General features: G+C 42.7%; 2 protein-coding genes across 2 annotated transcripts in view; one reads left to right on the top strand and one right to left on the bottom strand.

Moving 5' to 3' along the window:
• MTBP (MDM2 binding protein) overlaps positions 1 to 2,541 on the top strand; it is a 146,817-nt gene extending 144,276 nt beyond the window's left edge. The window contains exon 22 of the mRNA XM_082257933.1: positions 2,426 to 2,541. Coding sequence (XP_082114059.1) covers positions 2,426 to 2,461 — 36 coding nt within the window. The 3' untranslated portion in view covers positions 2,462 to 2,541. The remainder of the gene's footprint in view (positions 1 to 2,425) is intronic.
• An 18,535-nt stretch (positions 2,542 to 21,076) lies between these two features.
• Positions 21,077 to 27,816, bottom strand: part of SNTB1 (syntrophin beta 1) — a 286,808-nt gene continuing 280,068 nt past the window's right edge. Inside the window, exon 7 of the mRNA XM_082257931.1 lies at positions 21,077 to 21,490. Coding sequence (XP_082114057.1) covers positions 21,398 to 21,490 — 93 coding nt within the window. The 3' untranslated portion in view covers positions 21,077 to 21,397. The remainder of the gene's footprint in view (positions 21,491 to 27,816) is intronic.

Here is a 27,816-nt window from a genome sequence, read left to right as displayed (position 1 = left end):
ATGGACAACACAACAGCTGAAATATTTCTACCCTTTCCTTGTATCCTTGGGATTCTTCATTTCCCCACCTAGCCAAAAGTTTTACTAATTGGCTTCTACACTAACTGGTTCTGTGCCTTGTGATTGCTGTGGACTAGTCAGTGATCACCAGTGTGTCCCCTCTGATGTGATTGCTTCTTCCTATGTAGGCAACATTTTCTTATGCTGACCACCAGTAAAAGGGGGGTACACTGACCAACAAGGATACACAGAGCTGCCGGGGGAGTATGTTTAAATTAAATGGGCAAACTGACCAGCAACATGGGGGGGGGGGGGGGAATACTCATCACCCTCAGTTATGGGGCATTTGTAATTGACCATCGAAAAAGGGGGTACTCGCCAATAACCACCACCTTAAGCTGGTACCAGCTGCTGACTGCTAAGGCCTCGTGTACACAGGTGATTTTTCCCTCTTCTGAATGCCTTTGCGTTAAATAAGCAGCTTAAAGCGGAACTTCACCCTAAAGGTAAAGTTCCACTTTATGCTCTCCTCAGCCCCTCTCCCCCCTCTTCTGTTTTTTCCCACTTTTTTTTTTTTTTTTGGAGGGGGTACCAGCTTTTGTAAGGTACCAACTCCCACTTCCAGTCGGATTGCTGCAGTCCACCAGAAGTCGCCCCCCCCCCCCCCCCACAACCTTTTAGAAAAGGTCACAGGGGACCATTTACAAATCGTGGCTTGCACATGCGTAGTGGCCAGCCTGCTGCTAAAGGAATCCCAGCTGGTGCCCACAGTAAATGTGGCGGTGCCAGGGACCTGAAGAGCATGGCGCTGGACCCCTGGACAGGGGAGTACCCTTTTAATAAGTCAGCAGCTACAGTATTTGTAGCTGCTGACTTTTACATTAATTATTTTTTTTTTTTAAATACAGGGCGGAGATCCACTTTTAAATGCACCGAAGCCATGTTTTGCATGCGCGTTTAGGTTTATCGAGCCAAGCATCATGGATTACATAGGCCAGAGGCCTCATGTACACAGGTGTGTTTTCCCTCTTCTGAACACCTTTGCATTAAATAAGCAGCTTAAAGCGGGACTTCACCCTAAAGGGAAAGTTCCACTTTATGCTCTCCACAGCCCCCCCCCCCCCCTCTTCTGTTTTTTCCCACTTTTTTTTTGGACGGGGTACCAGCTTTTGTAAGGTACCAACTTCCACTTCCAGTCGGATTGCTGCAGTCCACCAGAAGTCGCCCCCCCCCCCCCCCCCCAACAACCTTTTAGAAAAGGTCACAGGGACCATTCACAAATCGTGGCCAGCCTGCTGCTAAAGGAATCCCAGCTGGTTGCCCACAGTAAATGTGGCGGTGCCAGGGACCTGAAGACCTATGAAGAAGAGCATGGCGCTGGACCCCTGGACAGGGGAGTACCTTTTTAATAAGTCAGCAGCTACAGTATTTGTAGCTGCTGACTTTTACATTAATTATTATATTTTTTTTATTTAATACAGGGCGGAGATCCTCTTTTAAATGCACCGAAAGCCATGTTTTGCATGCGCGTTTAGGTTTGTCGAGCCAAGCATTTGCACTTTCATGGATTACATAGGCCAGAGTATTCATTTAATGTGGCTATTGAAATAAATGAATCCTCAAGTTCTAAACACCTAGCAATTAAATACGTTTACACGTGTTGTGTGGTTTTGTTTTTTTGGGGGGGGTTTTTCCACCTAAAAGCTCCTCCTGAACACACTGGTAGTACCTTTTTTTTTTTTTTGCAGCCAGTAGACGCTACTTTTCTAATACACCAGGTTTGCATGGCGTTTACAGGATGAAAAAGAATCTCGCGCTCCTAAAAAGGGCTTTTTTTTTTTTTTTTTAACATCTTGTGCATTAGGCCTAAAAATTTGCAAGCTGTTCTGTGTATTAGTCCCTAACTACCACATTGTATATGCCATTTTAGGGCCTCAAGAAATGTAATAGACAGAACATAAGGGTGTGGTGTGTTTGCTTTACTATTAAAAAAAAACAAAAAAAAAAAAAAACAAAAGGAATCGGCCTTGGTAATGAAGGGGTTTATACAGACTAGAATTTCAGTGGTTAACGAACTACAATCCCAATACTTGCCTCTCCAGTGTCCGAAGTCTGCCTTAGTTGGCCAGCGCGGGATGACGTCACTTGTGTGCATGCTTAGGAGTGCAGTCACCCTGGCACGCAGGATCTGTGCGGAAATGTATACTGAACTGTGCATGCGCAGCTCAGTGTACAATCTAAAGACTGCAAGCAGGCAGGTAGGTTTATTTTATTTCAGTAGGGACATTGCATGTCTCTTCTACAATAGTCTGCCTGCTCACAGCTTTTTAATTTACTTTGGTTCCATTTTAAATGCACCTCAGTCTATTTTGCGTATCTGTATTAAGCAATGTCTCATCAATCCTTTTCCCTTTTTCTATTTTAGGTCATTCAGTGGGAACTGGACAAGCTAAAGAAGTAAAAATATGAAATGTGAAATATTTTTTTTTCTTTTTGTAGATAAAAAGAGGCTTGTACTGTACAGTAAATATAATTTATACAGGTGTTGTTTTTTTTTTTAATATGTATAACATTTGTAATTTCTTTTCTCATTCCTTTAATAAACAGTTTACCTATTGTTCACCTCCCGGCCTCTGTATGAGGATGGTAATATATCATTCTCCAAGAGTGTTCCTCCAGCCTAACAATTCCTGCATTGTGTGCTTCCACTGAGCTCTGTGTTGTGTTAACAGATATCATCAGTTTGCTTTGGAGCGAGCCAGGGCTTAACCCTCTGTGGGTCACAGCGGCTCTAGCTGTGGTTTTCGGTACTTCAAAGGTGGCTGCACTGTATAAATAAAAACCTCTCTGTATAAAAAAAAAAAAAAAAAACACTATAAAGTGAAGCAATAACACAATCAGTAAAAAGGGTTTTGCAAAGCAACAAACAAACGTGTACAACATATCCAATTAGTCTCGAAGAGACCGGTATTACAGCAAGATCCCTCAACATATGTATCAATGGACTCTCCCTTTATATTAATCTTATGTGCAAACTAGAATCTCCAGAACTGTCGCACAGAAGCTTAATTGATGACTCAGGTTGTCGCCAAGCATCTAACTGAGAGGAGAAAAAAAAAAGGGGGGGGGGGTGTTGTCCATAAGCGGTCATAATAGGAGGGGAGCGGGGAGTAAAAAAAAAAAAAAAAAAAAAAAAAAAACAGGGGAGGAGGGGCATTATCGTATATAATCACTAATACAATGGTAAACTCACCCTAATGAGCGTGACCATCTGCATCTATCCAACTAGACCATATTTTATCATACCTCTTGGGACAGTTTCTACTCATGTTTTATATAATGGTAATGCTGATTTTAACTGCCTTACACCAGGAAGAACAGGTAGGAGGGTCAGCTGACTTCCATCTCAGCAGGATTTCTCGTCTTGCATAAAACCGTGCAAATGTAATACACAACTTTGTATACTTATCCCCCACAATATCTTCCATTTTATTGAGTATAATGTCATGTGATAATATGGTCCCATTAGATCCACTTATGGTGAGTGTTAGTCACCGACTTCCAGTAGGAAATTAGTTTTGGGACAGGACCAGACCATATGACAAGTTACCACACTCTTTACCACACTTAGTGCGCTTTGGAGTCTCTCTGTAGGTATTTGCTAGCCAGTCTCTGAGGCGTATAATACACATGATAAAGAAACTTCAGCTGTGTATATCTATCTCTAGCTTGGATCATGGATGGGACATATGAAGTTACACAGTCGTCCTCCGTAAGGTCAGGGATGTCACTCTCCCACTTCTCAAAAGTTCAGATGAATCTTGGCCCACATGCCACAGACAACCGCAGATAAAGGTAGGACAGAGGCTTTCCCATCGTCTTGGAAGACAACAGGCGCTCTATAGGGTCTGACTCAAGGACAATTGGTTCAGGGAATTGAGCCCTTTATAGCATGTCGGAGTTGCCAATACCAGAATTCCAGGGAAAGAGGCAGGGAAAATGTACCCTTTAGGGTTGCAAAAGGGAGGAAACTCTAACACAATATGCTTTAAAGTTGTTATACCCCTCTGAGCCCATACTTGCCGGTCTGGTATTGTGTACAAATGTGTAAGTGATGGGTTCCCCCCAAAGGGGTGTGTGTGAGGAAGTATGTGATGGAGTGTTATAGATCGCCCAAGTTTGCGTCCATACCTTAAGCACAGTTTTCATAGGGCCCATCACTAGTGGGTGTGCCCGTACACCAGATTACTCAGTGCCACGTATGAACCTAGAATAGCTGCCTCTAGGGTCACTGCAGGGTTCTATCTAGGCTGGGAAAACCACCACCGAACAGTGACCAATATTGCAGCCTAAAAGTACAATTGAAAGTTGGGGATCGCCAAGGCACCATCAGATAAAGGTAAGTATAGGGTCTTTTTGGCTATCCAAGGGGTGCGCCCAGCCCAGACAAAAGATACCACCACACCATTCAATCTTATAAAAAATGATTTGGGGATAAGGAAATAACTGGTCACCATTGTACAAAACTATACAGTGCGGATCAAGAATATTTTTGTTCTCTGCATGTGAAATCAAGCTGTAGGTCTTCAGTGTTGAAAAAGACAGTACATTGACTTCAGTAGCTTTCAATTCTTTATAAATCTGTCACCGTATACAGCAATACAATATCAATTTTTTTAAAAGCTCTACCTGTTCTCTTTAAAAAGCTGCCCTTGAGCTTCAGTCCAGTTTTGCTGCCTAGGCTGAGATGTCATCAGTCTGCTGCAGGCAGGTGGAAGTCTCCTCCCCAAGCCCCGCCCCATTGATCTTGATCCTGCTTTGTAGCAAGTCACAAAGTGAGAGGCTGAAGCAGGGGCTGATATTTGTATTGAAAATAGATATTGAAAAAAAAATATATATATTCAGCGCTGAACTAAAAACCTCAAAAAGCTAATAAGATTGCCAGCTAAGCACTAAAGGACAATCCCATAAAGCCTCTATCAAGTATATAAAAGAGGGGCCTGAAAATGGGGAGAGAGCAAAGAAATCTTGCCACAATTTCTAAACTGCTGCCACTCCCTAATTTTTAAGGCCACCCACACAAATGTTAAATCAAAACGTTCGCCTATCCCTGCTGCCACTTAACATGTCCACATTTAAGTCATAGGCCTAATAGTTTTTGCACTATGACGGTTTGTTTCCATCTCACGCCGCTTATTAACATTCATTGAAACTGCACTCAAACCATTTCAAATTTCAAGGTTGTTTTCTAACCTGTGACCGTGCCTTCAGTTTTAATGTTTCATAGACATACTATACAACAAAATGTCGGCCAGGGTCTTGTGATCCCTACAGTATAAGTCTCTAAGCTGTGAGATTTAGAGTTTTTACACTAGAGCCATATGAAGAGGAGCACCTCCAACTTTGGTAAGTTACCCCATAGGAATAAATGGTGGAATGTTCAAAACTAGAACGTTAGTTTCCAACTGCCAACATTTCTTACCTGCTGCCACTCCCCCGCACGCACACCACACACCGCACCACACTTACACAACACACACACCACACTTAAACGCTTCACACTTACACACATCACACAAGCTTCTGCCACTCCCACACACCTAGTTACTCCGCCCACTCCAGCTGGAGACTACCGGTGGCGGCAAGAACACTTCGCACAATTTCCCTGGAAATGTGTACGTTTTCTAGTTCTTTATATGCTAATATTAAGCAGCACCATGCGTTGGAGGCAGTTAAATGGGCCCTAGATAAGATGGGAATTTTACTGGAACAAAGAGAATTTATCCTTCAAGCATTGGATTTAGCTATGAGTCAGACTTTTTCTGGCATGAGAAAAAATTTTAGACAAAGGTGAGTGGCAATAGGAGCCAAATATGTACCATCTGGGGCTAATATTTTCATGAACAAGTGGGAAAATGAGATTATTTTTCGTAGTAATTTTCCTGAACTTAAGATGTACAGAAGGTACATAGACGATATTTTTATTGTATGGGGAGGTTTCCAGAAATCATTCCTGAGGTTTCTGAAGGGAATTGGTCAAAACCGGTATGGGATCTCTTTTTCAGAGTCCTACAGATTTGAACTAGTAAATTATTTAGATTTGGTTATATACGAAGACCATGGTAAATGATCTAATCCGACATATTTCAAGAAGGTTGATAGGAATGGCTACATTCCACTAGGGAGTTGTCATTATCCCAGATGGCTAAGTTCAATCCCCAAAAGCCAGATGCTGAGAGTAAGGAGAAATTGTGACTCAGAAGAAGACTATGATATACAGGCTAATATGCTTATGGAAAGATTTAAAGAAAAGAGTTATAAGGCCAAAGATCTATTTACTACCAAAGAGAATGTAAAAAAATACTGATAGGGTGAGTTTGTTCAATGTGAAAAAGACCAATAATAGTGATTATGGGATAGCTTTTTGACAGGCTTTACACGACAGTACAAACAATTTGAAAAGCTTCTGAAAAAACATCAGTCCTTATTGAAAGATGAAATACTAAAATGTAGGTTTCATCAGTAAAATATTTTTATTTACACTAAACCGCTCACATTAAGAACTAGGCTGGCACATAATGTCATTAATCCCCCAGTAAAGACATGTACTTTTCTTGATCAGCTTGGGTATTTTAGCTGTGGTAAATGTATGATTTGCAAAACCTCGTATCATAGAAAAAGGAAATGTCAGAACTTTTGGGGCTAAAAGGAATCGTATAAGGCCCATACATATTATTTTATACATATGACAAAATGGCTGCCAGGCTGCCCAATATAACAATGAGGTGAATGTAAGTTCATTGTCCTTGGGTAAAGATTCTTACAGAAAATCTTAGTCTCAGCATAGACTTTCTCAAGCCATAAATTAAAGGGGCCCCCCTGACAACATATCAAGATAAGGTCTAACCCTGGTGCCAAGCTGGGTTATAATGAGTGATGTCATTCTTGTCTGGATTTAAAAAATGAAACATTCTGATCTCTTGTTCATTGTTATTTTTTAGGGCTCATTTAAAAATCTGCTTGAGGAAAGCTTATTATTATTTGTAGTAATTGTATTTGCAACAATATTATATGAAGCATATACATAGGCCTACTTAAAGCGCAGTTCCGGCCACAAAATCGACATAATCGATTTTGGGCCATCCGCTTGCTTTTGGTCACCTGAAAAAGAAATGGATAGTTATGTTTTTTTTTTTTTTTTTGTTTACTTACCTTGTTATTGAAGAAAAATATACTCCCCTTTCTTCCACTTCCTCCCTCTGCGGCCGCGGCACCACTTCCTCCTTGCATTGATTCCTGGGAGCTGAATGTCATCGCTCCCAGGAATCAATGCGCCTGCACCGGCCCGCTCGTCACTTCCGGTGCGGGCGCTCATTCCCTGCGAAACAGCTTCTGGGCATGCCCCCTGACTGTCCTGGGGGTATTTTTATTGAAAAAACATTTTCGTGGCCGGAACTCTGCTTTTGATTGAATAAGTTCTAGGAATGTTTTATATATACTTTTATAATATTCAATAGATATTCATTATATATTGGGGGGAGGTTCTCCTTGAATTATAGGTGTATTATCATTGATATAGTAGGTATAAGCTTCAAATATATAGGATGGGGATAGATATACCATTATTTATTATTTATTTTTTTTAAGAGCTAATCCCACTTAAGTTACTTCACTCACTCACTCACTTATAAGGAATGTAAATTGCAGTGGTCAAATCCTATACATGTAAAATATATATATCTTGTGAGAGTCTGTATTCTTGCCAGTAAAGAGAGAAAAACTTAAATCTTATGAATGTTTACCCCCCCCCCCCATGTCAAAGGCTGAGGTCAGAAGGTTATCTTTGGGTTATTGAATTTAATTCAACTATTTTCTCAAACTTTTATACAGGCAAAGAGTGCCCCCTCTTTGGGTGATGGTCAGATGAGGTATTTATTTTATATATCCCTATCTGACATGTTTTCACATGGAAAACAAAATCCACGCCCGCATTCCCATAGGATAAGTTTTTAGTGTAAGTAAGCGGGAGAACTGAATAGATCAGAAAGAAAGTAGGATCCTCGGATGAGGTTCTGACACTGATGGGAGACATTTGAAGCTGAGGCAGGATACTCAAACTGGACCTCCCAGGCAACAGAAATAGAAGTTTTTTTGTAAAGTATACATTTCTATATTTTCTACAGGCAATTTGCTTGTCATATACATCGGACTGAACCATTATTATCCTTATACTGCAGTTAGAATGATCTAAATTCAAATCTCGATGCTATGACTGGTCTATTTTTTTAATCTTGGGACCTTGAGGCTGAATTCAGTCCATAGTAAATGGGGCAGTTATGATGTATTCTTAAAATGTATTAACTTAATAGAGGTTTTTATTTTACCAAAAACTATCTGGACTTCTAGCAAGTCTTGGTGCATGGTGTAACAATTTTTGTCCATACATTTTTTTTTTTTTTTTAAACATTAAGTTGTGAACATCTGTTGGCTGAGAGAGGTCACGTGTCAAATCTGTAAAATTCTGTTTCCATTTTTTGTGAGCTCATGAGAAGATATTAATCACATTCCAGAAGTTATGGGTTTTGGTTACTTTGATATTCTGTAATAATATCCTTTGATTGCATTTCTCGCATTACCTGTGTGATATATATTTAATTTTGTTTTGCATTTTGTGTTGATTACCAGTTATATTTTTTCCATTATTTTGCACTGGTTTTATTTAATAAATCTATATATATTCTATATATATTTGCACAAAATTGTATTCCTCCTTATCTTCCGGTTAGCGCCACTAAACGATCTCGAGTTTTTGTTGATTTAGGAAATGAGTTGAGAATCTCCTTATAGATCATTGCTTATTTGCATAAATAGACACTGTTTATCAGAGCAGTATAAACATTCTGACAGAAAATTACAGAATTTAGATCTCATTCCCATGGAGAATCCTACTCTATTAAGAAGTTTATCACTTATGGCTCTACAAATGTCACTTACCTGCTTTTTTGTCCCTGTGGGCTCCAATATGTGGGTACGGACCCCGAGACAATTGAGAGTAAGGTTAAGAGAGCATGTTCATAACCTAAAAGGATATCGATCCCACAGAAAGACAACTCCCCTTGATCTCTGTTATGCACCAGTCTGAAATGGTTGGATAAACTGTGATATCGATGGAGAAGAAGCTCACTGGAGGGGTAGTAATCTTAAAAACATTGATCTCCCAGAATGAAGCCCAATGGATTAATTGGTTGGGTACGCTTCACCCTTTAGGCTTGAACATAGACTTCATTCTTAATTGCTTTTTATCTAATTGGTGATTTGTAGGTAATTTTTAATAAAATAATATTTCTGTATGATTTTTATTCATCAATTTTTTTTTTTAAATCCCTATTTGATGTCTATTTTCATTACTCATTTTTTGTAACATAATATATATTATGTTTTTTATTATTTTACACATTTTTTATTTTTCTTTATTTCTATTTTCATATAATATTTTTTTCACATTTTAATTTTAATTTTTATTTTCATTTTTTTCTTTAGAAAAATACAAAATAAAAGAAAAAAATTTATAATTTTTCATTTTAATTTTGTCCATAGTCCATTTGTATTGCATATATTTTAATAGTTTTTGTGATAAATATATTCTGCACGTCATTATTAATTATGGTTTTTATGATTGAGATATTCTAATTGCTTGACTTTGTAAACAGGAAGTGACTGATTAATTATTATACCATTAGGAATCATTTAATTATTCCCCACATCTATTGCTAATTGGCGTTTTTGTTAACGGGAGGTCACTCTTGTGTGTGTGTGTGTATGTATGTATGTATGTATGTATGTATGTATGTGTGTGTATATGTATGTGTGTGTGTGTGTATGTGTGTGTATATATATATGTATATATATATATATATATATATATATATATATATATATATATACACACACACACACAACTAGCTGGGATTCCAGAAGTAATGTCCTTTGATGACGCCCTGGAAGGTGGGGTGAAACGCGTTAAAGTATTTCCGGTTACGCTGTAACCATTAACGTCACTTCCTGTCCTCTGTGGAATGCACGCCAGACAGCATTCCCGGAACAGTTGTACTCTCCAAAAAGCGGAATCTGTCTGATTTTCTGTAAGTAGCGTTGCATTGTGCGCAAATAAATATTGTTTTACGGACTTCACTAGGCCAGCCCTTTATTTTGTTTGAGCCTCAAAGATCGTATGTTAGCTGGTGGGCAACGGAGTGTGGTATCAACAAGGAAGACCACTGGCGTTCACTTCACCGATCTTAAGCTTTATTGACCCCAGACTGAAATAGCTGAGGGTCCAATATTTCCGGTGAGTGGGGACACAGGAGGGGAGTGAAGCACCCCGCGCCGGTTGAGGTTTTTCAAGCACATCTATGCACTTTGATGGACATACATTTTTAGGCAAGTGCTGTTTTATTGTTCTATATTTATTTAAATAGAGATATTTTATAGTGAATGCCTACCTGGCACCTCCCAGTAATGTGGATCTATTGTACCTGATTCCGAAAGAGAACGACCAGAATAACGGAATATATTTAAATGAACATTTGTTTGTCTGTCTGAAGTTCACCTTTAACGATCAATCAGTTCAAGGAATAAATCTACAATTAACACTGAAATAAGCCCAAATAAACGTTGCAGAGCAGATGGAAAGGCTGACCTCCCCCAGTTTTTAGATCATTGAATTCTAATGAACAATTTTCTCAGTCCTTCCCACAAATCTCAGAATTTTCCTTTTGTATGGTATGTAATGGAATGTGAGCACTCATTATCCCAGCCTTTCTAATGTACAATGTTTTCTCTTGCCGCTTGCTTGATGAAGGCGGTGTTTAAAGAATCAACATGAAAGAAATTCATATGTAAATTGATGCTGCCGTAGCCCGCTACAGTATTTTATACATCAAATAACAAAGCAGGCGTTCTACACCAGCATTTTACGATTCACACAGAAAGTAAACATCCTGTTGTTTTTTTTTTTTAGAAGGCAATAAAAGTTTCCAAAAATATATTTATACAAGGAGAAAATATTCAATACTAATTAGATGTCATATAACCTTTTAGTACAAAAGGCTTTGGTTTCATGTGGAACAGAGCCAAACAGCCATGTAAAAATAAGGAAGGTCCCTTGAAGCATTGTGGGTGGAAAATGGGTTTTAGCTGCATCTGCCTGAAGAAAGAGGACATGGATTGCGTGGTACAAGTGCACTATATAGGGCTAAAGGTTTTTGGACACCCCTTCAAGTTATTGATTTTAGGTGTATCCATTGAAGGGTAGTGTTAATGCTGCAGAGTACAAAGACATTTCATTTTAGACAACTGTGCTTGTGGCAACCTTTTTGGGAAGATCCTTTTCTGTCCCACCATGATGGGGCCCCCATGTACAAAGCCAGCTCTGTAAAGACATGGTTGAAGGAGTTTAGTATTAAGGGACTCAAGTCTAAAACCTAAACCCCCCCCCCATAAAACAGTGGTTCTCAAACTTGTTGAGACCAGGGCTCGATAAATTCTTCCAAAACTTTACATGCTCCAGCAGTAATAAATAATAAAATAAAACATATGGGAATGCAATTATGATTTGAAAAGCTCTGGATGGAGGTTAGGGAATGCTGTAGCAGACTTGGTGGCCTTGCAGAGGTTTACGAAGGAGGTTGTGGGAAACTGGGGGATGGGTGTCTATGCAGGGACTTGGGGTCTCTCTAGGAGGCTGGCCATTGTGCAGGGGTACTGTTGGACACTGGAGGGTGTTGCAGGGACACTAGGAAGTTGGGAGGCAGTTTGTGAAAACTGTTGGAGATTGGTGCAATGTGGGGTACTGGAGGACACTATTGGAGGTTAGGGGATCTTCACATGGCCTGGTGGTTGAGAATCACTGTTATTGAACACCTTAGGCATGCCAATTGTGAGCCAGATCATCTCATCCAGCATCACTACCTGACCTCACAAATGTTCTTTAGGCTGAATAGGTACAAATTCCCTCAATCATCCTCCAAAACCTTATAGAACATCTTCCAAGAAGAGTGGAGGCTGGTATACCCACAAAGGAACAAGGAGGGAGAAATTCCATAGTACTGCCCATGGTTTTAGAACGGAATGTCCAACAATTTCATATAGATGGGAGGGTCAGCTACACTATATTACCAAAAGTATTGGGGCGCCTGCCTTTAGACTTCCTAGCATTGCGGTCTTAGTCCGTAGGGTCCAGTATTGAGTTGGCCCACTCTTTGCGGCTATAACACCCTCAACTCTTCTGGGAAGGCTGTCTACAAGGTTTAGGAGCGTGTCTATGGGGATGTTTAACTATTCTTGCAGAAGCGTTGTTGTGAGGTCAGGCGCTGATGTGGGTGAGAAGGCCTGGTCTAGAAGTTTCTGCTCTAATTCATCCCAACGGTGTTCTATCGGGTGTAGGTCAGAACTCCATGCAGGCGAGTCAAGTTCCTCTGCCCCAAACACGCTTATCCATGTCTTTATAGACCTTGCTTTGTGTACTGTTCCAAATCATTTGGTGGGAGGGAGGATTATGGTGTGGGGTTGTTTCTCAGGGGTTGGGCTTTGGCCCATTGGTTCCAGTGAAGGGAACGCTTAAGGTGTCAGCATACCAAGACATTCTGAACAATTTCATGCTCCCAACTTTGTGGGAACAGTTTGGGGATGGCCTCTTCCTGTTCCAACATGACTGCACACCAGTGCACAAAGCAAGGTCCATAAAGGAAACATAATTTCCTATATGTGGTATGATTCCTCTATATAGATCTTTAGTTATCTCTGGAGGGATCACCAGCAGGAGGAAGGAGGTCCGGATTCCTCTAAATAGATCTTTAGTTATCACTGGAGGGATCACCAGCAGGAGGAAGGAGGTCCTGATTCCTCTACATAGATCTTTAGTTATCTCTGGAGGGTTGACCAGCAGGAGGAAGGAGGTCCTGATTCCTCTATATAGATCTTTAGTTATCTCTGGAGGATTTACCAGCAGGAGGAAGGAGGTCCTGATTCCTCTATATAGATCTTTAGTTATCTCTGGAGGATTTACCAGCAGGAGGAAGGAGGTCCTGATTCCTCTATATAGATTTGTAGCTCAACCTCATTTAGAATTGTGTGTCCAGTTCTGCAATAATGAAAATATATTGATAAGATAATCCAGAGAAAGGGAAATAACGGTGAACATAAGGTTCCGGTAGGAGCGTGGATAGGGTTCAGGAGGGCAGTATTTTCAGTATGAAGCCAAGAACAAGAACACAGGGACATGACCCAAAACTAGCAGGAGGCAAGCTCAACTCTATAGCCTTAGAAATGCATTTGTTTACCAAAATGTTAATGCTTGGAACAGACTTCCAGCAGTGGTAGTGAGTCAGTCAAAAGTACATTGAAACATGCTTGGAACAAATTTAGATCTATGCTTTGACAAAAAAAGAAAGAAGAAGACAAAAAAAGAAAGAAGACCAAAACAAACAAAAAAAAAACAAAAACGAGACAGACTTGATGGACCATTTGGTCTTTTTCTGCCTTCATTCTTCCTTGTTTCTATGAATATTTTTGTTGGGCATATTTATGCAAGTCATGATGGGCAGAATTAAGTAAATACAAGACATATGAACAACCACGGTTTTTAATTGTTTCAATTTTTTATTTACAATAATTGCCAAGAAAAATGTGTTTTATTTACGAATAAAATTACAAGGTTATAATCTCATAAAAAGTTTTCTTTAAAACAATCAAAATCTAGTAAAATAATCATTAGTTGCAATTTTCTTACAAGAGGTACCACTAGTAATTGAGAGAGCAGGACTTTGGCTGGAAGAAAATGAAACAAGTCCATGAAAGTGGAACTCCAGCTGGGAATTGATTTGTTCAGGACAGAGGGTGGAAAGGCTCTGACCACTGTCAGGATTTTACGGCTGTTGGCCCTACTGAGATTCCCCACGCTTTTAGGCTAAGTTCACACTTATGAGAATGGGATGCGGGTTTCCTTGCATCCAATTCGCATGACAGGAGTGTGTGACCGGCTCTCAATAGAGCTGGTTCACATGCCTCTGGGGGCGGTCGCAGTCCACACTGCAGAAGGGTCCTGTGCGTCTTTGGCTCAATTTCAGGTCCTAATTCAGGGAAAAATGTGGACCTGATTCGCACCGGAAATAGAGAACAGGGACGTATTGGACCCCCTGCTGTGAGCCGCGGCCGCAGTTAGTGTGAACCTGGCCTTACTCTCAGTAAGGCTGGCCATACATGTTCAATTTTCTTGTACAATTTTCTGTTAGATTTACCACAAACCACATAATATGAGGTCAAAGCTAAACAACACATTCACTTGTATCCAATTAGGCAGGCCTTTGTACTAGGGATCGACCGATATCGGTATCGGCAATGAAAAAACTATATTTTGGTCATCGTGTATTGGTTTCCGTCGATATTTTCGTACATTAAAAAAAAAAATAATTTATTATTTGACAGTTACTCTTGTGGAGGGATCTGGGGGTCTAAACCCCTCCCTCTCTACTTAAAAGCATTCAGAACGCCAAGTTTGGCTGTTTTGAATGCTGTCCTTTTTTTTTAATCTGGCGCCGAATACCCGGAAGTGAAGTCATGACATCACTTCCGGGTTTTTGCATGGAGACCCGATCAGAGCCGAATGCAGCTTTGATCGGGTCTTCGGCGGCCATGCAGGCTGGTTGCCCGGGTCTCCAGGTGGGATGGGAGATACGGGCGAGCCATGGAAGACGGCGGGAGGTGGGGGGACGTCCCCTCCTGCTCCTTGTAATGACAGCCGAGCGGCTTCTCAATAACAGGCTGACCGTTGGCTATGGACGCCGGTACCGGGGTGATGCCTCTAGCTGCAGGTATCACTCTGGTACAAAGCACTTTCCAAAATATCGGTAATAATATTGGTAATATCAGCCACCTTGGTGGCCGATTACGTTATATCGAGGAAAGTGCATATCGGCCCTCGATATATCCGTCTATCTCTACTTTATACGACATAGTTGAAGGTAAATTTCAAGAAAATTGTATAATGTATGGCCAGCTTAACACAACAGAAGAAAGATGGAATCCTTCCTGTAGAGACACAGACAGTAATAAGAACTTGATGAAGACTAACTTTTCCTTTGCTCCATCTAAAAGTTAAAAAAAAAAAAAAATAGTTGGAGTTCCATAAAAAAAAATTTCCTAAAACATAAAAAAATCAATACCATGGAAAATGATTAAGAGAGAGAATAATAATATTGAAAATAATTTTAAGCAGCAGTAGACAGGGGCTCCTAGCAGCTGAACATCAGCTTATTCTACTTGTACTAATCTGATGGAAAATGGTTTCTGATTGGCTGCCATGCGTTTCTGTATTAGCTTATCAGCAGGTCAGCGTGTCCAGACAAGATACCTCTGTTGTGGATGGATCTATCAGTAAGGACCCTTTCACATAGGTGATCCGATCAGTTTTTCAGGAGGTCCATGCATTCCTATAGACTGGTGGGTGGGCACAGACTTGTGTCATGGTTCTCCAGGGCAATGAGATGAACTGATGAAAATGAATAAAAATAATTTTTAATACAACCGGGGCAAGCTGGATTTGTAGCATGGCCACAAGTGCTCTATGAATTGGACTGTCGTACCGTACCACAGTAGAAAAAACCATTTCACTGATTTTTTTTTTAGTTCCAGTCTACAAAATGTCAATGTTCTCAAGCTGTTCTACATCTCTTTAAAGCAGTTAAGATTCTTTGCAAGAAGCATTCATTACCTAACCTTTTCTGTTACAGCTGTGCCCGCGAGGAATTGTTCAAATCTCCATTCTGATGCCATTTGGCATTTAGGACATTATTGGGTTATTTAAATGAGAGGTCTGCTTTAAATTAAATGACAGGGCTTCAATAGTAAATGTGTGTACTGAAAAATAGTAAGTTTAATCGTCTTTTATTTATCCAGTAACTCCTGCTCCAACCAGGCATCTATCTACACTGAGAGTGCCCAGGTAGCTGGATGATTTAACCATCAAATATGTTGGTACAGGTAAGCAGAATTAGAGCCGGTTCACACTGGGGCGACTTGTCAGGAGACCTGGTCGCCTGACAAGTCGCCTGCCATAGATTAGCACAGGACCCGTTCTAATAGGAGTGACACAAGTCGCTCCGACTTAGAAAAAGGGTCCTGAGCTACTTTGGGGCGACCTGGAGCGACCTGCATTGACTTCAATGATATAAAAAGCGTGCATGCCGCTCCGAGGTCGCGGTGCGAGCTGCGCACCGCGACTTCACAGGTCGCCCGGCAAAGTCGGGTCGCGCCTGTGTGAACCGGCACTTACTAGACAAAAATGTCTATAACTAAAATATTTTTTTTCTTATAGAGGATAGAAAACTATGTTGTAGGATCCCTTGGTAACTTTTACACCTTATTTGCAAAATAAACATTTAATGTCCCCAAGACACTGATTATACAAATCATTCTAGGCTTTCTATTAAAAAAGCCCAGCACTAGCTGCTTACTTTCTTATTGTCTCAGTATAACTAAACATCCTAAAGGCCCGTACATATAATAAGAAAATCTGTAGGAAAAATTCGTCCGACAACCGATCTGTCGATTTTCGGATTGTTAGTATGGTGCTTTCGACAGCCGACTCCGACTTTTCGGCTGACAAAATCCTGATGTGCAGGCTATAAAATTTTTGTCGTCCGTAATACAATGTCCGATTTTCGTCTCATTAGTACAGATTTCGATGGAAAAAAATCTTAAGAGCAAGACTAGGCATGCTCAGAGACGAAAGAACACATACAAAACAATCCAGCACATGACATCACTTCTGAAGTAGAATTCTGTCATACGGGAAAATTCATATGAAAATAACCTCTTCACTTTCCACATCAGACTAGCATGCCACAAAAAACGGACGACAGATCGTTCGATAATCCGATCGTGTGTACGGGGCTATAGAAGCCAAACACTCGCTACTTTATTAAGTACACCTGTTAAATTGTTTGGTAACACAAATTTCTAATCACAAAGCATTTAGGCATCTAGATGTGGTGAAGACAAGTTGCTGAAGTTGAAACGGAGCATCAGAATGGGGAAGAAAGGGGATTTAGGTGACTTTGAACGTGGCAAGGTTGTTGGTGCCAGACAAGCTGGTCTGAGCATTTCATAAACTGCTGATCTACTGGGATTTTCACACACAACCATCTCCCAGGTTTACAGAGAATGGTCTGAAAAGAGAAAATATCCAGCGAGCGGCAGTTGTGTGGAGGAAAATGCATTGTTGATGTCAGAGGAGAATGGGCAGATTAATTCAAGATGACAGAAAGGCAACAGTAACTCAAATAACCAATCGTTATAACCAAGGTATGCAGATTACCAGATAGGCTACAGCAGCAGAAGAATAGGCAAAGTCCAAGCAGGGTAGACCGCTCCAGGTGAGACTGGGATCAGGTGCTGGTCGGATCCGCAATCCAGGATAACTTCAAACAAAAAGGAATGACCGCACTTCCGATGAATTTTCAAAGAAAGGAGTATCTTTATTCCACATCAATCAAATGGCAGGTACAGGTACACACTGTGAATGCAGGACAATCGGTGGTCCACCGATTGTCCTGCATTCACAGTGTGTACCTGTACCTGCCATTTGATTGATGTGGAATAAAGATACTCCTTTCTTTGAAAATTCATCGGAAGTGCGGTCATTCCTTTTTGTTTGAAGTACAGCAGCAGAAGACCAAACCGGGTGCCACTTCTGTCAACTAAGAACAGGAAACTGAAGCTATGATTTGCACAGACTCACCAAAATTGGGACAACAGAAGATCGGAAAAACCTTGCCTGCTCTGAGGAGTCTTGATTTCAGCAGCAAAATTCAGATGGTAGGGTCAGAATTTGGCGTACACAACATGAAAGTATGGATCCATCCTGCCTTGCATCAACGGTTCAAGCTGGTGGTGGTGTAATGGTGTGAGGAATATTTTCCTGGCACACTTTGAGCCCCTTCGTACCAATTGAGCATTGTTTAAATGACACGGACTACCTCAGTATTGTTGGTGACCATGTCCATCCCTTTATGACTACAGTGTCCCCATCTTCTGATGGCTCCTTCCAGCAGGATAATGTCACAAAGCTCAAACCATCTCACCACTGGTTTCTTAAACATGACAATGAGGTCACTGTACTCCATTGACCTCCACAGTCACCACATCTCATCCAATAGAGCACCTTTGGGATGTGGTGGAACAGGAAATTTGCATCATTTATGTGCTGCCGAAAAAAAAGCAGCAACTGCGTGATGCTATCATTTCAATATGGACCAAAATCTCTGAGGAATGTTTCCAACACCTTGTTGAATTTATGCCATGAAGATTTAAGGTAGCTCTGAAGGCAAAAGGGAATCCAACCCGGTACAAGCAAGGTGTACCTAATAAAGTGGATGCAGGGCCGGTGCTAGACTATTTTATGCCCTAGGCAAGACCAGCTACTTGCACTCCCCCTCCCCACAAAAAAGGGAAGGGGTTAAAAACTCCTCTATGTGACCCTGATCTGATGGTTCCTTCATGTTATGCGGTCATACCCAGTGACCCCCATATTCCTCCATTTCACACCCGGGGACCCTAATGTCCCTCCATGTCACACCCAGGGACTTTGATGTTTTTCCATGTCACACCCTGGGACCCCAATATTACTCCATGTCATGCTGTCATACCGACTGACCCCGATGTACCTCTATGTCAGATCCTGATGTTTTTCCATGTCACATTTGGGGACCCTGATGTTCCTTCGTGTCACACCTGGGGACCCTGATGTTCCTCCGTGTCACACCTGGGGACCCCAATCCCCCATGGCACACCCAGGGACCCCAATTCCTCATGGCACACCTGGTGACCCCGAACCCCTGTAAAACTCGGTGGCTCCTGGTGGAGGGAAAAGCAGCAGTCAGAGAGCTCCACACGTCCTTCATCACCAACCTCCTCAGACCATTCTGGTGCCTCATCGCTTCTGCCCCCGTAAAGGTTCCGCCCTCCAGTGCCGAGCTCTGGCTCAGGTGCAGCTCTCCTCCGCTCCCTGCTTAATACTGACCCAGGGAAATAAACGGCTGCCCACCAGCTCAGTGCAGAGAGTCACTTGCCGCTCAGAAGAGCCTGAAGTGGATCATCATGCAGGCAGCACTCTGGGGGGGCTCCCTTCTTGCCTTTTGGGGCACCTCTAACAGTGGTGGAAAGCCAGGGCCTGGTAGTTCCACCACTGTCCAAGACACTTGGCATCTTCCGCTGTCCCTTCTCCCCCCCACCTCCGCCCCTCGCCTCAGCTCACAATAATCATTCATGATGGAGAATTCATGATGGAGAGAGAGTGCCGACTCCTGGCTGCGCCCCTAGGTGGCAATGCGCCCTAGGCAGCTGCCTAGTTTGCCTAGTGGAAGCACCGGCCCTGAGTGGAAGGTGAGTGTATATGCTCGGAAGAATGGGGCAGAGTATGACTCATTCAGCATCTCAGGCTATTTACATCAAAACTGTAGGGCTCTTTTGGGAAAGAGGGGGGGGGGGGAGAGAGAGAAGAGGCCCAAGGTTCCATCTGCCGGTTGCAAGTTTTGAATATGACATGTTCCATTGCTACACTGTGAATCCACCTGATTAAACATGTACTGATAATCCGTAATTTTTATTCCTCATTATTCAACAATAAAGTTTAAGATACTGTACATACTATTTCATAGTACACCCTTGAACTATTTCTGCCTTATCTTTTGATGGTACAATCCAGTCAAATATTTATATATGTACTCTCAGGAGTGTTGATCAGAAACTGGTACGTATTTAAACTTCAGAATAAGACTGAAAAAAATGAGGTTCCACCTTTCATATGAAACTGAGCAACAGCTCCACGTGTGCTCCAGCTTTTGCACTTTATTCCCATGCAGAATTGGGAGACCCCTGTAGAGGCTTCATGAGTGACGGGAAACATTGATCTGTTTTCTCCAAATAAACCACTCAGCTTTTCATGTGATTACAGCAATGTGCTGGTGGCAGAGGAGCTAGATGTGCCTGTCCTCTTATAGGTATTAACAGTGCCAACATTTAGGTAGTTACAGCAAAGGTGACAACACTACAGAGATTTCCCTGCAGAAGAAAGTCTTGTCATGCCACCAATAGAAGTGCATATCCAATGGTTCTACTGACAGGATCAATAGGTATCTACAAAAAGGGGGTACTTCGAAAAACCGAGAGAACTCATTCCTATATGGGCAGTCTACATCACACATGGTTCTATAGTATGACGATAGTTCTTTCTTGTAGAAGTGCAATTGAAGTATGCATCAAGCATGTCAAACTAAGCCCACACCTCCATGAGCCCTTACATGAAGCTGGCAGAGTGGTGATAGTGGTGTGATGATATTTGGCAAAACTCCGCTGACTCTCTGTCCATTCATCCTATAGAATAAAACTACCATCTGTGAACACATTGCCTTCTTTTGCCCAACATGGCAGCTGACATGTGCCAATAGGCTGCATAGCATAGTGGCAAAGCCAACTCCCTTAGCTCTGTCTGGGCTGGTGTGCTTTGACATAGAATGCTGAGTTTGTTACTAGGAGCTCTTTTATGTAATGCATATATAGTGAACGTCTTTTTTTTTTTTTTTGTTTTGGCTATAGTGGTCCTTAAAGGCCCTATGTTAAAGTGTATATATACAAAACTTTTTACTTTAGTGTAGGATAGATAAAGGAAGGGTTTAAACCCCTGTCAGTTTATTTTTTCCCTGTCTGCATCCCATTGGGGGTATTCCCCTTCACTTCCTGTGCCAATGACATGACAGGAAGAGTCAATCCCCAAAAAGTGAGGAAAATTCTGGTTTTAGACAGCTGTCACTGGAAGATTTATCCTTGCCACTTGTTTTGGTGAGATTCTGGATTTCTTATCACTTTCTCTCTCAGTGACACTTGTTGCTAAAGGTAAATAATCTACCAAGCAGGGAAACAGACAGTAATAAAATGATAGGGCTTCTAAACCTTTCCCACACTATGAAAATAAAAATTTAGAAAGTTTGAGTATACATACACTTTTATTTTCTCCCAAAACAGAAGATTTCATATAAAGATTAGCATTAGGATCACAAGAAATCCACGGGCTCTTCCCATAATCCAAAGAGATTGCTATATACTATGAACATTCTGTGCTTCTGCCAGACGTAAAGTGCATTAGAGTAACACAGATCTATCAATCGTAAAAAACAGATTTAGAGCAAGCCTCTTCTATCAGGATCATGAGACTGCTGGCATTGGCTTGTCTTTGAATAGAATGGCCTTCGTTAGCCCTGTCCCCTCCACTAGTACAGCACATGGTGCTAAGGTCCATGCCGTCAACAGTCTCTCATGTCCCTGTGTGTGTTCTCAGGCGCCGTCATGCCACCAGTCCAAGTCGTGTGATCTTGGCAGAGAGGAAGGAATGGATGATGAATACGATGGGTTTCGGGCAACACTGGAGATCCAACTGCTGTGGAGACATAAGAAATGTGGTTATGCAAAGCCAAATGATTGTGTGACTTCAGTTTATGTCAAAGATCCTGTGCAAGATATAAGCGGGGTGGGGGGGAGAAGAGCCCCAGCCTACTTTCTAGGAGTACCTGTCATCACTGTAAACTTTACCTGAAGGTAAACTTTGACATGGTAGTGTATTTTATTATTTATTACATTTACTTATACAGCGCTGTCAATTTATGCAAAGCTTTACATATACAGTATATATATTGCACATCGACATCAGTACCTGTCCTCAAGGAGTTTACAATCTAAGGTCCCTAACTCACATTCATACACATACTAGGGCCAATTTAGACTGGAGCCAATTACCTACCAGTATGTCTTTGAAATGTAGGACGGAAACCAGAGTAAACTGCCATATGTCTATTGGATGACTGGATTCAACATATACACCCATCTATAGAAAAAAAATGTGTGAACCTCTAGAACTCTCCAAACTTTCTAAACAAGCTGCCATTTTATTGTGCTTCAGACTTTAGGGGACATGAACTGTGGCCATTGGGAGTAAAAAAAAGTCCTGACATCAGTGGGAGTAAACAATGTCAGTAGGAGAATTAGTGCCCCATCGTTGGTGTCAGTGGGAGGAACAGTGCCCCGTCATTGGTGTCAGTGGGAGGAACAGTGCCCCGTCATTGGTGTCAGTGGGAGGAACAGTGCCCGACATTGGTGTCAGTGGGAGGAACAGTGCCCCGTCAGTGGGAGGAACAGTGCCCAGTCATTGGTGTCAGTGGGAGGAACAGTGCCCCGTCATTGGTGTCAGTGGGAGGAACGGTGCCCATCATTAGTGTCAGTGGGAGGAACAGCGCCCAGTCATTGGTGTCATTGGGAGGAATAGTGCCCCGTCATTGGTGTCAGTGGGAGGAACAGTGCCCATCATTAGTGTCAGTGGGAGGAACAGTGCCCATCATTAGTGTCAGTGGGAGGAACAGTGCCCCGTCATTGGTGTCAGCGGGAGGAACAGTGCCCCATCATTGGTGTCAGCAGGAGGAACAGTGCCCCATCATTAGTGTCAACAGGAGGAATAGTACCCCATCAATGGTATCAGCGGGAGGAACAGTGCCCCATCATTGGTGTCAATGGAAGGAATAGTACCCCATCAATGGTATCAGTGGGAGGAATAGTGCCTAATCATTAGGGCTGGTGGAAAGAATAGTGCCCTATAGTTGGTGTCAGTGGAAGGAATAGTACCCCAAGGGCCAGACAAAGGCAAGCAAAGGGTCGCAGTTTTGAGACCAGTGCTCTGGAGAAATTACATCTTAAAATATGAGCAACGGAGTCAGGCATTCCAATCAATAAATCAGGATTTCCAGTAAGTTCAGTTTTGGATTTTACTTGCCCTATAAATATATCACACAACTCTCGTCTAGTCTGGTCTTAAAAATGTTGAAGTGCAATGAGGCACAATTAAAAGAGGTGTAAAAGGACAAAAGAATTGTTGAAGCTCATAACTGCTCTTGACAATGAAGACGACTTCAGTATTTCTAAAATATACCCCCACCTTATGTTCCTAAACCATCTGTTTAGTAAATACTGTGTGTCGTGTGTGATGGTAAATAAGCCAGTCTTCACTATAATGATTTAGATAAAGATTTGATCACATTTCCATCATAAATACTATTTACATTAAACAGACTTTTGCGCCATTTTGCTCTGGAGACAAAGATTCTATGTGTGTACAGATCACGATGTCAAGCCGCAAAATAGGAAAATGGGGATGGGGCTGGGATAGAAGCCCAGAAAAGGAAAGAAAGACATTGAATATATAAAAAATAAGATAGAATATTACTATGCAGGCTTTATGTAGTGCAAACTGTTTTTGCAGTACTTTAAAACATAACAGGAGACAGTACAGTTACAATTACAATACTATTCAAGACAAGATAGTCAGGAAAGCCCTGTTCATGAAGGCTTACAATCTAAGTGGGAGGATTGAGTGATAAAAAAGGTTCTAGCTGATGTGAGCTGATGGACAAAGGAAACCTTCTGCTGGTAGGTACAGGCATGATATGCTTCCCTGAGTTTTCAGGGATCACCTAAAGGCAGACAGAGTGGAAGACACCCGTAATGGTTGGGGTAGGTTTTGGGAGAGGCTCAGGAGAAGTCCTGAAGGTTAGCATGGATGGAGGTGATGAGAGAACTAGAGAGCAGGAGGGCTTGGGAGGAGAGAAGAGGGCAGATTGGTGATGTTTTGAAATGAGGTCGGTGATGTAGCTGGGGGCAGATTTGTGGATCAAGTTGTAGTTTGCAAATTATTATTGAAAAGATAATCTTGTGTTTTAAAGTGAACCCAAACTCAACAGAAAACTGCCAATCCATAATCCAAACCATGACAAAAGCTTCTGTAATGTTCAGCTCATAACTGCCTTAGTGTTCTTCACAATACCCAAGAGCTCTTGGAAGACCGTGTGGGATTTGCTTGCAGGTAAAGACAGGGGGTTTTATTTACTAAAGACAAAAAGACTGTGCACTCTGCAAGAGCAGTTGCTCCAAAGCTTAGAAAATGAGGGGAAGCTCTGCTGACTTCCATTATCCAATCATGTGCAAGCAAAAAATAGGATTTTTGTACTTCTGTTAAAACAAATCTCTTGGGAGTTCATTGACAGACACATATTCAGAACCATAGGGTTATATTGCCCCCTACAGGAGTAGGACACTAGGCAGAAAAAAGACTTGGCTACACCTATAGGCAGCCCTAGCTGGTATACATCCCCTCTCTGCTATAAGCCTTCAGTTTAGTAACAAGCAGTGGCAGAAGTATTAAAACTACATAGAGGGGTGGGCGCTGTGTCCGTCAATGAACTCAGAGAAATTGATTTTACAGTAAGTACAACAATCCTATTTTTTTTTTCCTTCATTGATGTACACAGCGCTCTTCTGTATTCACATAAGGATGTCCCCAAGCAGTGCCAAACATGAGGGGTGGGACAACAAAAAATCCCAAGGCTAAACACAAGAGCCAACCAGGTAACAGGAGCTCAACAAAAAACAACTACAACTCAACCTGAACAATACACCCCCAAAGAGGAAACAGACCCTCTAAATAGCAGCCTGCAAAACCTTGCAGCCAAAGGAAGCATCCACAGATGCCAACACATCCACTTTGTAGAATGTAGTGAAATTGTGCACAGACGACCAAGTGGCCACCTTGCAAACCTGTGCCACTGACGCCTGAAGACAGAAGGCCCAAGAAGCACTAATCGCCCAAGTAGAGTGCGCTATTACACGGAAAGAAGGAACTGGACCCTTGATAGAATAGGCCTGAGTAACCGTCTGTCTGATCCATCTGGAAATGGTTGCAGAAGAAGCGGACAGCCATTTGGCCTGCTCATGATCACAAACATTAAGTCTGACCTCCGAAAAGATTATGTGGCTGCCAGGTACAATCAACTCGCTCAAACCACATCCAAGGCATGCAACGCAAATTCCTTGGGATGAGTAGGCCTGGGACATAGGGAAGGCAACACAATGTCTTCATTCAAATGGAAGTCAGAGACCATCTTAGGTAGAAATGACGTGTACAAAGAAGCACGTTATCCTTGTGGACCACCAAATAGGAGGTACAACGAGATAACACTATCAGTTCCGACACCCTGCGGGCAGAAGTGATAGCCACCAAAAAAGCTACCTTCTGAAACAGCGTAAGCAAGGAAATCTCCCGAATATTTTTAAAGGGAGGCTTTTGGAGAACACCAAATTCAAATCCCACAGTGGTAAAGGAGACAGCACCAGAGTCGTCAGGTGTTGAACCCCTTGAATAAAAGTACGCACCAATGAATGCGTGGCTAAGGGTCACTGAAGGAAGAAGACTATCAAGGCAGATACCAAGGCCAACTTCTGCTCAACACCTCATTGAAGGAAGGTTAAAATCTGAACCAATGAAAAGGAATGAGGGTGAACACAGATCTACTCACACCACGAAATGTACGCTTTCCACGTACGATGGTAAATCTTCCTACCCAGGCAAACCTCTATCCTTCAGCATCTGGATTTCAACAGCCAGGCCGTTAAAGCCAGCAACTGTAAAGCAGGATGGAAGATTGGCTCTTGGGACAGCAGGTCCTCCCTGAGAGGCAGTCTCCAAGGGACGTCAGCGACCAAGCGCACCAGGTCGGTGTACCAGGACCAGCGAGGCCAGTCCAGAGCCACCAGAATGACAGGAATCCCTTCGCCCTTGATCCTGCACAGAAGCCGGGGGGAAAAGCTTGAGAGAAGAAAAGGCATAAATCAGACAATACTGGCCCCAGGGGGCCACCAGAGCATCTGTGGTGTGCACAGAGGATCCTGGGACCTTGCCACAAACCTCAGTACCTTTCTGTTGAGCCGAAACGCCAACAGATCCACCTCAGGGGTGCCCCACCATAGACATTTCAGATGAAACACGTTGGTCTAACACCTGCTGACTGAGATAGTTTGCCTGCCAGTTTTCCACTCCTGGAATGTGTAAGGCAGAGAGGGCCAGAAAAAAAATGTTCTGCCCACCAGAGAACGCCGGCTACTTCCAGAGCCGCTAACACACTTTTTGTTCCGCCCTGGTTATTGACATAAGCCACTGCCGTGGCATTGTCCGACTGGATCCTTACCGGGAGCCCCCAGAGCCGATCCGTCCAGTGATCCAGGCACAGCCTGACCACTTGAAGTTCCAAGACATTGATCTATAGTCTGCATTTCTCCAGCATCCAACAACCCTGAGCGGAGTTCAGTCCCAGGACAACTCCCCACACGGACAGACTGGCATCCGTAATGACTACTGTCCAATACAAGGGAAAGATTTGCCCTGCCGAAGAGCAAAGCCATCAGACTAGGGAACCCCTGGTTTCTCGGCTTAGCCGAATCGGATTGTCCAGAGACTTTGGACACTTGTCCCATTTTACCAGGATCTCCCTTTAGTGGGACCTCATAGGGAACCGTGCAAACGGAACCGCCTCGAAGGTAGACACCTTCAGGCCCAGCACCCGCATGCAAGTGCGGAGGGAGGGCCACATGCTGGACAGCAATAGATGAAATGCAACATGCAACTTCTGGAGTTTGTCCAGAGTAAGGAACACTCTGGCTAGAGCTGAATCCAGAGTCAGACCCAGATAATCCAATTTTCTGGATGGAACCAGAGCAGGCTTCTGGTAGTTTAGAAGCCAACCAAACTCCTTTAGGATCTGTGTAGTGATCTCCACGTCATCAATCAAGGAAGGAGTGGACTCCGCTCACAAGAGGAGGTCGTACAAGTAGCCCAGTACTGCAATCCCCCACTGACGTAGCAACGCCAGAACCGGGGCCAACGCTTTTGTGAAGACCTGAGGAGTCAAGGCGAGACCAAATGGTAATGCCATGAACTGATAGTGTTTGTCTTGAACAGCAAAGCAGAGGAAATGCTGATGTTGGGCACAAATTGGAATGTGCAGGTAAGCACCCTTGATGTTAATAGAGGCTAGAAAATGCCCCTGATTTAGGGAGGCCACTACCGTGCGAGACCGGAATTGGGACAATCAATCCCTGAAGCAACAGGTCCTGCACCGCCCCCAAGCGGTCCGGGGATAGGCATACATTGGAAGGGAAGAATCTTTTCGGAGGGCAAAAACAAAATTCTATCTTGTAACCAGACAGAATCACTTTGTGGACCAATTTGTCGTTTACCAAGGAAGTCTACTGGCCTGGAAACCAACTAAAACATCCCCCCACCCCAGGCACGAGTGAGGGCACACCTTCATGCGGAGGAGCCTTGTCTGTGGGCCTAGAGAAACCCGCTCTCGGCTTGCCAGACCAGGGCCGTTTGGAACCTCTCGAGGGGGACTTGAAAGGTTTTGAACCCTTGTCAGTGGACCCTGAAGTACAAAAAACGTTTTGTGTGCCGAGAAAGAAGGACCGTGTCTGCAACAAGGTTCTTTCCCCTTTCCAGACTGCGGAAGAAAGGTGCTCTACCCCCGTGAGACTCTTAATGATGTCATCCAGGGTAGCCCCAAACTGGCAATCGCCCTGAAAGGGTAAACACGCCTAAGCACCACTGCAGAAACAGATAGCTTAGAAATCAAGGGAGCCGCGTCCAAAGAGGCATTGCAGACAAACTGCTGCCCCTGTACCAATTGGTCCGCCAGCTCAGCAAAGGCAGGAGGAATCTGCTCACCCCCAGATCATGGCGCAAACGTTTTGCCCACTCAGTGTTTGCGACACCAGAGCAATGGCCAGGACCGGCCTCAGTGCCGAACCAGCAGTAGTGAACATATTGTGGGCCACAGACGCCTTTCTATCAGATATCAGCCGGGTCCTTAAAGGCAGGAGATTCCTCTA

Source organism: Pelophylax lessonae (genome assembly GCF_965119305.1).
Source record: "Pelophylax lessonae genome assembly, chromosome: 5".
Taxonomy (NCBI): Eukaryota; Metazoa; Chordata; class Amphibia; order Anura; family Ranidae; genus Pelophylax; species Pelophylax lessonae.
The sequence above is the reverse complement of the archived record's forward strand: the minus strand, read 5'-3'. Positions and strand labels throughout refer to the sequence as shown.